At 49.4% G+C, this 14,524-nt stretch overlaps 1 protein-coding gene across 2 annotated transcripts in view; it reads left to right on the forward strand.

Moving 5' to 3' along the window:
• Nucleotides 1–14,524, forward strand: part of mapkbp1 (mitogen-activated protein kinase binding protein 1) — a 420,608-nt gene that overhangs the window by 188,485 nt on the left and 217,599 nt on the right. For both annotated transcript variants that reach the window (XM_072486182.1, XM_072486183.1), the window contains exon 5: nucleotides 9,928–10,098. In XM_072486182.1, the coding sequence (XP_072342283.1) occupies nucleotides 9,928–10,098 (171 nt within the window). The remainder of the gene's footprint in view (nucleotides 1–9,927; nucleotides 10,099–14,524) is intronic.

The raw sequence follows: 14,524 nt of genomic DNA on the forward strand, positions 1-14,524 counted from the left end.
CCTCACCTGTTGCCTCGCAAAAGCCCTCAGTTGCATATACCGGAATGTATTCCCCTGGGGCAACCCATATTTTTCGGTCAGCGCTCCCAGACTTGCAAACGTCCCATCTACAAACAGATCTCTCAATTGTGTTACTCCTGCTCTTTGCCATGTTCCAAATCCCCCATCCATTCTCCCCGGAGCAAACCTATGGTTATTTCTTATCGGGGACCACACCGAGGCTCCCGTCTTTCCCCTATGCCGTCTCCACTGCTCCCAAATTTTCAGAGTAGCCACCACCACCGGGCTTGTGGTGTATTTCTTCGGTGAGAACGGCAACGGCGCCGTCACCATAGCTTGTAGGCTAGTCCCCCTGCAGGACGCCCTCTCCAATCTCTTCCACGCCGCTCCCTCCTCTTCTCTCATCCACTTACATACCATTGAGATGTTGGCGGCCCAGTAGTACTCACTCAGGCTCGGTAGCGCCAGCCCCCCCCCTATCCCTACTACGCTGCAAAAATCCCTTCCTCACTCTCGGGGTCTTCCCGGCCCACACAAAACTCATGATACTCTTCTCAATCCTTTTGAAAAAAGCCTTCATGATCACCACCGGGAGGCACTGAAACACAAAGAGGAATCTCGGGAGGACCACCATTTTAACCACTTGTACCCTCCCTGCCAGTGACAGGGATACCATGTCCCGTCTCTTGAAGTCCTCCTCCATCTGTTCCACCAACCGCATTAAGTTTAACCTATGCAATGTACCCCAATTCTTGGCTATCTGGATCCCCAAGTAGCGAAAGTCCCTTGTTACCTTCCTCAGCGGTAAGTCCTCTATTTCTCTGCTCTGCTCCCCTGGATGCACCACAAACAGCTCACTTTTCCCCATGTTCAGCTTATATCCTGAAAATTCTCCAAACTCCCCAAGTATCCGCATTATCTCTGGCATCCCCTCTGCCGGGTCCGCCACATACACCAATAAATCGTCCGCGTAAAGAGATACCCGGTGCTCCTCTCCTCCCCTGAGTACTCCCCTCCACTTCTTGGAACCCCTCAATGCTATTGCCAGGGGCTCAATCGCCAGTACAAACAATAATGGGGACAGAGGACATCCCTGCCTCGTCCCTCTATGGAGCCGAAAATACGCAGACCCCCTTCCATTCATGACCACGCTCGCCATCGGGGCCCAATACAACAGTTGCACCCATCCAACATACCCCTCTCCAAAACCAAATCTCCTCAACACCTCCCACAAATAATCCCACTCCACTCTATCAAATGCTTTCTCGGCATCCATCGCCACCACTATCTCCGCTTCCCCCTCTGGTGGGGGCATCATCATTACCCCTAGCAGCCTCCGTATATTTGTATTCAGCTGTCTCCCCTTCACAAACCCAGTTTGGTCCTCATGGACTACCCCCGGGACACAATCCTCTATCCTCATTGCCATTACCTTGGCCAGAATCTTAGCGTCTACATTTAGGAGGGAAATAGGTCTATAGGACCCGCATTGCAGCGGGTCTTTTTCCTTCTTTAGGAGAAGCGATATCGTTGCCTCCGACATAGTCGGGGGCAGCTGTCCCCTTTCCTTCGCCTCATTAAAGGTTCTCATCAGTATCGGGGCAAGCAAGTCCACATATTTCCTATAAAATTTGACTGGAAATCCATCCGGTCCCGGAGCCTTCCCCGCCTGCATACTCCTAATTCCTTTCACTCCTTCCTCTATCTCGATCTGTGCTCCCAGTCCCACCCTCTCCTGCTCCTCCACCTTAGGAAATTCCAGCCGGTCCAGGAAGCACATCATTCTCTCCTTCCCATTCGGGGGCCGAGCTTCGTATAATCTTTTATAGAATGCCTTGAACACTCCATTCACTCTCTCCGCTCCCCGCTCTATCTCTCCTTCCTCATCCCTCACTCCCCCTATTTCCCTCACTGCTCCCCTTTTCCTCAATTGATGGGCCAGCAACCTGCTCGCCTTCTCCCCATACTCATACTGCACACCCTGTGCCTTCCTCCACTGTGCTTCTGCAGTACCCTTTGTCAGCAAGTCAAATTCTACGTGTAACCTTTGCCTTTCCCTGTACAGTCCCTCCTCCGGTGCCTCCGCATATTGCCTGTCCACCCTCAGAGGTTCTTGCAGCAACCGCTCCCGTTCCCTACTCTCCTGCTTTCCTTTATGTGCCCTTATTGAGATCAGCTCCCCTCTAACCACTGCCTTCAGCGCCTCCCAGACCACTCCCACCTGGACCTCCCCGTTATCATTGAGGTCCAAGTATTTTTCAATGCACCCCCTCACCCTTAGACACACCCCCTCATCTGCCATTAGTCCCATGTCCATTCTCCAGGGTGGGCGCCCTTCTGTTTCCTCCCCTATCTCCAAGTCTACCCAGTGTGGAGCGTGATCCGAAATGGCTATAGCCGTATACTCCGTCCCCCTCACCTTCGGGATCAACGCCCTTCCCAAAACAAAAAAGTCTATTCGCGAATAAACTTTGTGGACATAGGAGAAAAACGAAAACTCCTTACTCCTAGGTCTGCTAAATCTCCACGGGTCTACTCCTCCCATCTGCTCCATAAAATCTTTAAGCACCTTGGCTGCAGCCGGCCTCCTTCCAGTCCTGGATCTCGACCTGTCCAGCCCTGGCTCCAGCACCGTATTAAAATCTCCCCCCATTACCAACTTTCCCACCTCTAGGTCCGGGATGCGTCCTAGCATGCGCCTCATAAAATTGGCATCATCCCAGTTCGGGGCATATATGTTTACCAAGACCACCGCCTCCCCCTGTAATTTGCCACTCACCATCACGTATCTGCCCCTGCTATCCGCCACTATGGTCTTTGCCTCAAACATAACCCGCTTCCCCACTAATATAGCCACCCCCCTGTTTTTCGCATCTAGCCCCGAATGAAACACCTGCCCCACCCATCCTTTGCGTAGTCTAACCTGGTCTATAAGTTTCAAGTGCGTCTCTTGTAACATAACCACGTCTGCCTTAAGTTTCTTAAGGTGTGCGAGTACTCGTGCCCTCTTTATCGGCCCGTTCAGCCCTCTCACATTCCACATGATCAACCGGGTTGGGGGGCTTTTTACCCCCCCCTTGTCGATTAGCCATCCCCTTTTTTCAGCTCCTCACCCGGTTCCCATACAGCTGTGTCCCCCCCAGGCGGCGCCCCCCCGCCCACCCCACCCCATTCCGGCTCCCCCCTCTCCCCAGCAGCAGCAACCCAGTAACTCCCCCCCACCCCCCCCCCCCACCCCCGCTAGATCCCCCACTAGCGTAGTTACACCCCCCATGTTGCTCCCAGAAGTCAGCAAACTCTGGCCGACCTCGGCTTCCCCCGTGACCTCGGCTCGCACCGTGCGACGCCCCCTCCTTCCTGCTTCCCTATTCCCGCCATGATTATCATAGCGCGGGAACAAAGCCCGCGCTTCCCTTTTACCCGCCCCCCATGGCCAACGCCCCATGTCCTCCACCTCCCTTCCTCCCTCCACCACCACCTGTGGAAGAGAGAAAAGTTACCACATCGCAGGATTAATAACCTAAAACTCATCTTTCCCCCCCTTTTCCCCCCTCTTCGCCCCCCATACTCGCCCCACCACTTTGTTTCAAACGTTCTTTTTTAGTAACCCGCTTTTTCCAGTTTTTCTTCCACAATAAAAGTCCACGCCTCATCCGCCGTCTCAAAGTAGTGGTGCCTCCCTTGATATGTGACCCACAGTCTTGCCGGTTGCAGCATTCCAAATTTTATCTTCTTTTTGTGAAGCACCGCCTTGGCCCGATTAAAGCTCGCCCTCCTTCTCGCCACCTCCGCACTCCAGTCTTGATATATGCGGATCACCGCGTTCTCCCACCTACTGCTCCGAGTTTTCTTTGCCCATCTAAGGACCATCTCTTTGTCCTTAAAACGGAGGAATCTCACCACTATGGCTCTAGGAATTTCTCCTGCTCTCGGTCCTCGCGCCATCACTCGGTATCCTCCCTCCACCTCCAGCGGACCCGCTGGGGCCTCCGCTCCCATTAACGAGTGCAGCATCGTGCTCACATATGCCCCGACGTCCGCTCCCTCCGCACCTTCAGGAAGACCAAGAATCCTTAAATTATTCCTCCTCGCGTTATTCTCCAACACCTCCAATCTTTCCACACATCGTTTATGGTGTGCCTCGTGCATCTCCGTCTTCACCACCAGGCCCTGTATATCGTCCTCGTTCTCGGCAGCCTTTGCCTTCACGACCCGAAGCTCCCGCTCCTGGGTCTTTTGCTCATCCTTTAACCCTTCGATCGCCTGTAATATCGGGGCCAACAGCTCCTTCTTCATCTCCTTTTTAAGCTCTTCCACGCAGTGTTTCAAAAACTCGTGTTGTTCAGGGCCCCATATTAAACTGCCACCTTCCGACGCCATCTTGGTTTTTGCTTGCCTTCCTTGCCGCTGCTCTAAAGGATCCACCACAATCCGGGCACTTTCCTCTCCTTTTTCCATCCGTATCCAGGGGGGGATTCCCTTCTGGTTTACCGCACAGTGCTTTTAGCCGTTAAAATTGCCGTTGGGGCTCTTATTAAGAGCCCAAAAGTCCGTTCCACCGGGAGCTGCCGAAACGTGCGACTTAGCTGGTCATCGCCGCACCCGGAAGTCACGATCACCATTTTTATTCTTTGATTGTTTTGTATCATTTAAGACAGTAAATAACCTCAGTAAGTAAGGACTGAAAATGTCGTGAGTGCTCAGCAAGTCCCACAGCCTCTGTCAGTAGCAACATCGGGAATGGGCCTGATTTCCAATCCCCAGTCAGTCGCGATCCCGACATTGCTTTCCAATCTAGATTGGGATAGAGCCCTGGTGGGATATTAGACACCTTGGCCAGAATTTTACGTTGCTGGGGCGGGTACACCCAAGACACAAAATTGTGCGAGAGGACTTCGGGCCCGCGTCCTGACCTCACCACGCCTCCGCGTGATATTTCGGCCGGTGGGCATGGGCGTGGGTCTGAGACACGCCCACCAACAGAAAAGAAACCAACTTAAATTAACTAAACAACAATTGAGTAGGGTTTTACATGGCCCGTCTGCTTTCCCGGTTTTCGGGTAGGCCGATTAGCCAGGCAGCCTTTACCTTTCAACTACTACCTTCACCCAGGACAGGATGAAAGTCAGGGCTCAATTAAAATTAACAAATGTTTCTGGGGACGGATTGTGCTGGCGAGACACTGATGGTACAGTTTTTCCACTGGTATTTCTTTTTTTACAGGTTACAATCTGCAGTGGCAGTCCCCGCCCCCCCCGAGGGAGCTCCAGCCCTCACACACCCTATTCTCAGCGCCCGGTCGCTTCCCGCAGTCCCGAACACTGCTCAGCCTTCCACGCAGCACGTTTAACGCTGATTGTCCATTAGTTGGGCACCCAGAGTAATGTCGCCATAACAACTCGATGTCAGCGGGCGTGGGGAGGAGCAAATTTCACAACCTCTCCTGTCCTTGTGCCGGCTTCGGGTTCTCCCGAACATCAAGTTGTTTGTGCTACATTTCAAGGAGCTGGCCACTGTCAGTTGTTAACGGGTGGGGGGGGGGGGGTGAATTGTTTGGTTGAGGTTCCTGGAAGGTGGTGTTGGGGATTTGTGTTGTTTTTTATTTGCTATGTTGTTTGTTTAAAATGTTAAAATATCAGAAACTTGAATAAAAATACATATTTTTTAAAATGCCTCTGATGATTTACGGCTTGAACCTCCTGCTGTGAAGCCACCTCCACTCCATTCTTGGGGTGGGAGGGGGCGGAGGGAGCCAGGGTGGGGAGGGTTCGGGGTGGTGGAAGCATTTGGGAAAATTACAATCTGTTTCCACAATAATTGGTTTAATTGTCTACCCACAGCAGACAGCCAGGTCGCCAGCACTGCCAGAATCCCCGCTCTGGGAAAGAGAGGTGGAAACTGTTTTGTTATGTTTCCTTTGTAACATAAGCGGCTTCCTTGTGTTGCATTTGTCAAGGAAGGTCGAGACGTGTAGATAACGTCAACACATTTATTTACACTATGTACACTTTTATAACTTGAGTTCGACACTACTGCTAATCCTATTGTAGCTACCTAAACTGACTAACCAGCTGCTGTCTTCCACGTGGTGGGTGTAATATTGAATCAATCCTGTGCCTCTCCTCACTGACTGTCTCCACTGACCAAAGGGAGATCATGTGTGTGGTGTCCTTTATATATGGGTTGGTGTAATGCCCCCCTGTGGTCGTGTCACCTCTTTGTGTATCGTGAATGTCCATTGGTCGCCTCCTATCTAACTTATATATTGGCTGAGTGTGTGTGATGTTTCTTGTTCTCCCTCTAGTGTCTGGCTAGCTTACATGTATTTACAGTGATGCACATCACCACATCCTCCCTTTTTTATATGTTCATATTTTCTGTACACTTTAAGAAAAACTTAACAAAGAACAGGTAGACAAGTTAAGGTATATACAAGTCATGGGAACGGTGATTAAACAATAAGTCCAAATCATTCATGTGAGTCCATAAACCATCAATCATCATGGTCAAAAGTCTCTCTTGGTTATGAACGCTATCAACGTCCCTGTGCCACAGGAACCAAGAAGTGGTCAAATCACTTCGCTGTCTGATTTGGAGTCTCTTTCTTTTTTTATGTTTGTGGTGGTGCTGTCGGGTGGCATCTTGTAGCTGATAGGTCGTTGACATTAAAGAGGTACCGTCAACAGTATCATTCGAGGTCATGGATGTGCCAGATGTTGAAGTCGGATGAGACTGTGCGTACTGGTTCTGGCCACATGCTGTGCTGGAAGGGTGATTCTGCTGAGAAGCGTTGAAGCATGTCGATTTGGAGACAGAATTGCTGCTTGCATCAATGTCTGGTGATGGTGTGAAACTAGAACCTTGCATCTGATAGGAATATGCTGTCTGGCCAGGCTGTGGTGCAGCAAATCCTGGGCTGTAACTAAGGCATCCAGTCTGTAGTGCAGATTACGCTGGCGGTAGTCCTCCTTCGGTCTTGATTCCATTAGTGGGCAATCCGTAGTGCTGGCCTGTTTGAGAATATGCTGCATAGACTGCTGGCTGCTGCAGGCTTGAATACTGGGTTTGTCCAGCATGAGCTGTCATTGGCCGCACTGTCGGTGTGGAACAAATGTGTGGACATAGCTGTGGTGAAAATTGGTCTATTCCTCTTGGACTGTAGCTGCTGCTTGTTATTGCTGACCCAGTGTGATTGTCACGTGATCCATCTCCTGTCGTTGTGGCATCTGCTGTCACCCTGAGCATGCCATCACTGAGGTTGCGACACTGCCTGTCTGGAGTAAAGTCTGGCTTACGTGAATCAGAGTCGGCGTTTGGTTGCTCCCCATCTGGAGTCTGGTCTGTTTTAACTGAGTCAGTGTTGGTTTGTTGATGTTCCCCGTCCGGAGTCTTAGCAGGTTCACTGGAGTCAGCTGAGATTTCTTGAAGCTGCACGTCTGGAGTCGGAACATGCAGGAATGCACTGACTAGTGGAGAGGTTCGAGCAATTGAGGGTGGAAGTAGTGTGGTGTCACCGGAGTCACCAGTGGTCTCACCGTGATCATCGAGTGCCTCTGTACACACTAGCTGAGGTCTGTCACTTTGTACCTCTTGCATGGGAAGTGGGATATTATCGTCCCTCGTTTCACTACCGTGGGTAGATCCTCAGTAGCTGCTTGCTGTTCACTAGGGTTGGGTAAATTGTCAGAGTTTTCATCTGGTGGTGCAAACAATGTGGGTCGACTGTCATTGTCTTGCCGTTGTCCTTCATTTGGGCTTGAACAGTCATCATCACTTTGTCCTTCATTGTAGCATGATAGACCGTCATGGTCGTCCTGCTGTGCAGTGGAGCGTGGTAGACTTATAGTCTTCTTGGTGTTTACGTGAGCATGGCAGACTTGCATCGTCTGCCACTAGTTGGTCAGAGGAGGTTGCTAGACCCTCATGGTCTTGTTCCTGCAAGGACTGCACATCGGAGTCATGCATTTCTGCCATTGTGGAGTCTGTCCACGAGCTTGCTGTGGAGTCTTGTGATACTGGAGTCACTTCTTGTTCCTGCAAGGACTGTGGTGTGGAGTCTTGCATGTCTTCTTTCGTAGAGTCTGGAACCCTGAGCGGGGCGTGGACCACTCTGTGTGTGGCAGCAGGCCGCTCTGTGGGCTTGTACCGCTCTCTGTCTCTTAATCCTGCACTGATGAGTTGGGACGTCATATCTGCTGGGTTGAAGATCCTCAAATCCGAAGAATGAATCCGCATCTGCGTCGGATTCAATACGGGGGTCACCAATGTGCAACACGAAAGGTTCGTCCGAGTCGTAGTCGTCTAGGACCATGGAGCTGTCATTGGGCTTGCGAGGTCCAGAGAAAATGTAAAGGTCGGTATCGAAGTATTCAAGGTCGGAATCATCGATTTGTGTGTAGGTAACTGCTTGTTGCCGGGTTCTTCGGAGGTTAAATTCATTTCCTGGTTTAATTTGAGGCATTGTGCTGTCATTCCAGGTGAAGGGAGGTTGTTTTACAGCTTTAAAAGATTTTTTCTTTAAAATTGGTGCGGTCTGGGGCCTCTGACGTCATGACGTGCGTGACGTAGCACGTAGGAAGCGATTGCGCATGCGCAGATCGCTGCTCCTTTACCGATGGCCGTTTTCTTGATTTCGCATGCACGGCGTCTCGCGCATGCGCAAACGAACCTTCTGGTTCTGCGCACTTCTCGCGCAACTGCGCTAGTGTAGTCCCTTTGGCAAGATGGCTGCTGACCCCGACCCAAATCGTTCTCTGGTCCGGGATTTCGGCCTCGAGGTGAGTACTGGCGCTTCACTTACCTTTTCTTGCCGATTGGAGTGTGTTTTCCTCACAGTATTTGCCGAATTTGTCCAGGACTGCCTGGAAGTCGCACCTGTTTTGCCTCTTGGAAAACTTGAATTTTTAAAAGATTTCTTCTGCTCTTGCACCGGCGATGGTGAGGAGAAACTCTGTTTTTTCATCATCGGCCAGGTCTTTAAGTTCGGCTGCCACCAGGAAGAATTCAAACGTTTGCCGGAATATCTGCCAGTTTTCACGGAGATCGCCGTGGCACTGGAGCTGCTGCGGAACCGGGAGTTCGAACATCTTGCCTGGGTATTGTTGGTTGTCACTGTACGTTGAGGTATGGCTATCTGGATTTAAACAGTTCACTACTGGTACCATGTATTGTTATGTTTCCTTTGTAACATAAGCGGCTTCCTTGTGTTGTATTTGTCAAAGGAAGGTCGAGACGTGTAGATAACTTCAACACATATATTTACACTGTGTACACTTTTATAACTTGAGTTCGACACTACTGCTAATCCTATTATAGCTACCTAAACTGACTAACCAGCTGCTGTCTTCCACGTGGTGGGTGTAATATTGAATCAACCCTGTGCCTCTCCTCACTGACTGTCTCCACTGGCCAAAGGGCAGATCATGTGTGTGGTGTCCTTTATATGTGGGTTGGTGTAATGCCCCCCTGTGGTCGTGTCACCTCCTTGTGTATCGTGAATGTCCATTGGTCATCTGCTATCTAACTTATCTATTGGTTGAGTGTGTGATGTTTCTGGTGCTCCCTCTAGTGTCTGGCTAGCTTACATGTATTTACAGTGATGCACATCACCACAGAAACCTATTGCTGAACTGTCCTGATGAATCAGTAGTATTTTCTTTGAACTCACTCCCAAAACTACATCCACTGGTTTGGAGAAATTGAGCCCGAAGTTGCTGGTCAATGGCCTTTAATTTGAATTGACAGAAGTTCGAGATTCAGCAGGTTTTGAACAAGTTTAGAGCCAGTGTTTGAGGACTGATTTTTCATGACATAATTAATTTCCTGCTGATCATGATCAAGCTGCATTTAGTAATCCACTCTTTAACTGAGCTGTCCATCCTGATTGCTGTTAACTGTTTATTTTGCCCCCTTGGTGCTGCTTTGCAGAGTGGACACATGCCCGCCGTTCGAATCTGGGATGTCAATGAAAGAACACAGGTGGCAGAGCTCCAGGAACACAAGTACGGAGTGGCCTGCGTGGCATTCTCACCCAACGCCAAGTACATTGTCTCCGTGGGATACCAACATGATATGATCGTCAACGTTTGGGCGTGGAAGGTACACAGAGCATTGACATTTACTCTCATGGCTTTTGTCCCTGCATTACTGTCCAGAAACATTACCCCATGGAAATACTGGTTACAATGGAACAGCAAATGTATAGGTGAAATGGTACATACTGAAATACAGGAATACAGGGAGATCTGTGTGTACTGAACAGTGTGTTACACAGGGAGAGCTGTGTATACTGAACAGTGTGTTACACAGTGAGAGCTGTGTGTACTGAGCAGTGTGTTACACAGGGAGAGCTGTGTGTACTGAACAGTGTGTTACACAGGGAGAGCTGTGTGTACTGAACAGTGTGTTACACAGGGAGAGCTGTGTATACTGAACAGTGTGTTACACAGTGAGAGCTGTGTGTACTGAGCAGTGTGTTACACAGGGAGAGCTGTGTGTACTGAACAGTGTGTTACACAGGGAGAGCTGTGTATACTGAACAGTGTGTTACACAGTGAGAGCTGTGTGTACTGAGCAGTGTGTTACACAGGGAGAGCTGTGTGTACTGAACAGTGTGTTACACAGGGAGAGCTGTGTATACTGAACAGTGTGTTACACAGTGAGAGCTGTGTGTACTGAACAGTGTGTTACACAGGGAGAGCTGTGTGTACTGAACAGTGTGTTACACAGGGAGAGCTGTGTGTACTGAGCAGTGTGTTACACAGGGAGAGCTGTGTGTACTGAACAGTGTGTTACACAGGGAGAGCTGTGTATACTGAACAGTGTGTTACACAGTGAGAGCTGTGTGTACTGAACAGTGTGTTACACAGGGAGAGCTGTGTGTACTGAACAGTGTGTTACACAGGGAGAGCTGTGTATACTGAACAGTGTGTTACACAGTGAGAGCTGTGTGTACTGAACAGTGTGTTACACAGTGGGAGCTGTGTGTACTGAACAGTGTGTTACACAGGGAGAGCTGTGTGTACTGAACAGTGTGTTACACAGGGAGAGCTGTGTGTACTGAGTAGTGTGTTACACAGGGAGAGCTGTGTGTACTGAACAGTGTGTTACACAGGGAGAGCTGTGTGTACTGAGTAGTGTGTTACACAGGGAGAGCTGTGTGTACTGAACAGTGTGTTACACAGTGGGAGCTGTGTGTACTGAACAGTGTGTTACACAGGGAGAGCTGTGTGTACTGAACAGTGTGTTACACAGGGAGAGCTGTGTGTACTGAGTAGTGTGTTACACAGGGAGAGCTGTGTGTACTGAACAGTGTGTTACACAGGGAGAGCTGTGTGTACTGAGTAGTGTGTTACACAGGGAGAGCTGTGTGCACTGAACAGTGTGTTACACAGGGAGAGCTGTGTGCACTGAACAGTGTGTTACACAGGGAGAGCTGTGTATACTGAACAGTGTGTTACACAGTGAGAGCTGTGTATACTGAACAGTGTGTTACACAGTGAGAGCTGTGTATACTGAACAGTAACACAGTAACACAGGGAGATCTGTGTGTACTGAACAGTGTGTTACACATAAAGCTGTGTTTACTGAGCAGTGTGTTGCACAGGGAGAGCTGTGTGTACTGAACAGTGTGTTACACAGGGAGAGCTGTGTGTACTGAGTAGTGTGTTACACAGGGAGAGCTGTGTGTACTGAACAGTGTGTTACACAGGGAGAGCTGTGTATACTGAACAGTGTGTTACACAGTGAGAGCTGTGTGTACTGAGCAGTGTGTTACACAGGGAGAGCTGTGTGTACTGAACAGTGTGTTACACAGGGAGAGCTGTGTATACTGAACAGTGTGTTACACAGTGAGAGCTGTGTGTACTGAACAGTGTGTTACACAGGGAGAGCTGTGTGTACTGAACAGTGTGTTACACAGGGAGAGCTGTGTGTACTGAGCAGTGTGTTACACAGGGAGAGCTGTGTGTACTGAACAGTGTGTTACACAGGGAGAGCTGTGTATACTGAACAGTGTGTTACACAGTGAGAGCTGTGTGTACTGAACAGTGTGTTACACAGGGAGAGCTGTGTGTACTGAACAGTGTGTTACACAGGGAGAGCTGTGTATACTGAACAGTGTGTTACACAGTGAGAGCTGTGTGTACTGAACAGTGTGTTACACAGTGGGAGCTGTGTGTACTGAACAGTGTGTTACACAGGGAGAGCTGTGTGTACTGAACAGTGTGTTACACAGGGAGAGCTGTGTGTACTGAGTAGTGTGTTACACAGGGAGAGCTGTGTGTACTGAACAGTGTGTTACACAGGGAGAGCTGTGTGTACTGAGTAGTGTGTTACACAGGGAGAGCTGTGTGTACTGAACAGTGTGTTACACAGTGGGAGCTGTGTGTACTGAACAGTGTGTTACACAGGGAGAGCTGTGTGTACTGAACAGTGTGTTACACAGGGAGAGCTGTGTGTACTGAGTAGTGTGTTACACAGGGAGAGCTGTGTGTACTGAACAGTGTGTTACACAGGGAGAGCTGTGTGTACTGAGTAGTGTGTTACACAGGGAGAGCTGTGTGCACTGAACAGTGTGTTACACAGGGAGAGCTGTGTGCACTGAACAGTGTGTTACACAGGGAGAGCTGTGTATACTGAACAGTGTGTTACACAGTGAGAGCTGTGTATACTGAACAGTGTGTTACACAGTGAGAGCTGTGTATACTGAACAGTAACACAGTAACACAGGGAGATCTGTGTGTACTGAACAGTGTGTTACACATAGAGCTGTGTTTACTGAGCAGTGTGTTGCACAGGGAGAGCTGTGTGTACTGAACAGTGTGTTACACAGGGAGAGCTGTGTGTACTGAGTAGTGTGTTACACAGGGAGAGCTGTGTGTACTGAACAGTGTGTTACACAGGGAGAGCTGTGTATACTGAACAGTGTGTTACACAGTGAGAGCTGTGTATACTGAACAGTGTGTTACACAGGGAGAGCTGTGTGTACTGAACAGTGTGTTACACAGTGAGAGCTGTGTATACTGAACAGTGTGTTACACAGTGAGAGCTGTGTATACTGAACAGTGTGTTACACAGTGAGAGCTGTGTATACTGAACTGTGTTACACAGTGAGAGCTGTGTATACTGAACAGTGTGTTACACAGGGAGAGCTGTGTGTACTGAACAGTGTGTTACACAGGGAGAGCTGTGTGTATTGAACAGTGTGTTACACAAGGAGAGCTGCGTGTACTGAATGCTGTGTTACACAGGGAGAGCTGTGCGTACTGAACAGTGTGTTGCACAGGGAGAGCTGTGTGTACTGAACAATGTGTTACACAGGGAGAGCTGTGTGTAGTGAACAGTGTGTTACACAGGGAGAGCTGTGTGTACTGAACAGTGTGTTACATAGTGAGAGCTGTGTGTACTGAACAGTGTGTTACACAAGGAGAGCTGGGTGTACTGAACAGTGTGTTACACAGGGAGAGCTGTGTGTAATGAACAGTGTGTTACACAGTGAGAGCTGTGTATACTGAACAGTGTGTTACACAGGGAGAGCTGTGTGTACTGAACAGTGTGTTACACAGGGAGAGCTGTGTGTACTGAACAGTGTGTTACACAGTGAGAGCTGTGTGTACTGAACAGTGTGTTACACAGTGAGAGCTGTGTATACTGAGCAGTGTGTTACTTAGTGAGAGCTGTGTGTGCTGAACAGTGTGTTACACAGGGAGAGCTGTGTGTACTGAACAGTGTGTTACACAGGGAGAGCTGTGTGTACTGAACAGTGTGTTACACAGTGAGAGCTGTGTGTACTGAACAGTGTGTTACACAGTGAGAGCTGTGTGTACTGAACAGTGTGTTACACAGGGAGAGCTGTGTGTACTGAACAATGTGTTACACAGTGAGAGCTGTGTGTATTGAACAGTGTGTTACACAGTGAGAGCTGTGTGTACTGAACAGTGTGTTGCACAGGGAGAGCTGTGTGTACTGAACAGTGTGTTACACAGGGAGAGCCGTGTGTACTGAACAATGTGTTACACGTTGGGAGCTGTGTGTACTGAACAGTGGGTTACACAGTGGGAGCTGTGTGTACTGAACAGTGTGTTACACAGGGAGAGCTGTGTGTACTGAACAGTGTGTTACACAGGGAGAGCTGTGTGTACTGAACAATGTGTTACACAGTGAGAGCTGTGTGTATTGAACAGTGTGTTACACAGTGAGAGCTGTGTATACTGAGCAGTGTGTTACTTAGTGAGAGCTGTGTGTGCTGAACAGTGTGTTACACAGGGAGAGCTGTGTGTACTGAACAGTGTGTTACACAGGGAGAGCTGTGTGTACTGAACAGTGTGTTACACAGTGAGAGCTGTGTATACTGAGCAGTGTGTTACTTAGTGAGCGCTGTGTGTGCTGAACAGTGTGTTACACAGGGAGAGCTGTGTGTACTGAACAGTGTGTTACACAGGGAGAGCTGTGTGTACTGAACAGTGTGTTACACAGTGAGAGCTGTGTGTACTGAACAGTGTGTTACACAGTGAGAGCTGTGTGT

The sequence above is a fragment of the Scyliorhinus torazame genome, chromosome 2 (genome assembly GCF_047496885.1).
Source record: "Scyliorhinus torazame isolate Kashiwa2021f chromosome 2, sScyTor2.1, whole genome shotgun sequence".
Lineage (NCBI taxonomy): Eukaryota > Metazoa > Chordata > Chondrichthyes > Carcharhiniformes > Scyliorhinidae > Scyliorhinus > Scyliorhinus torazame.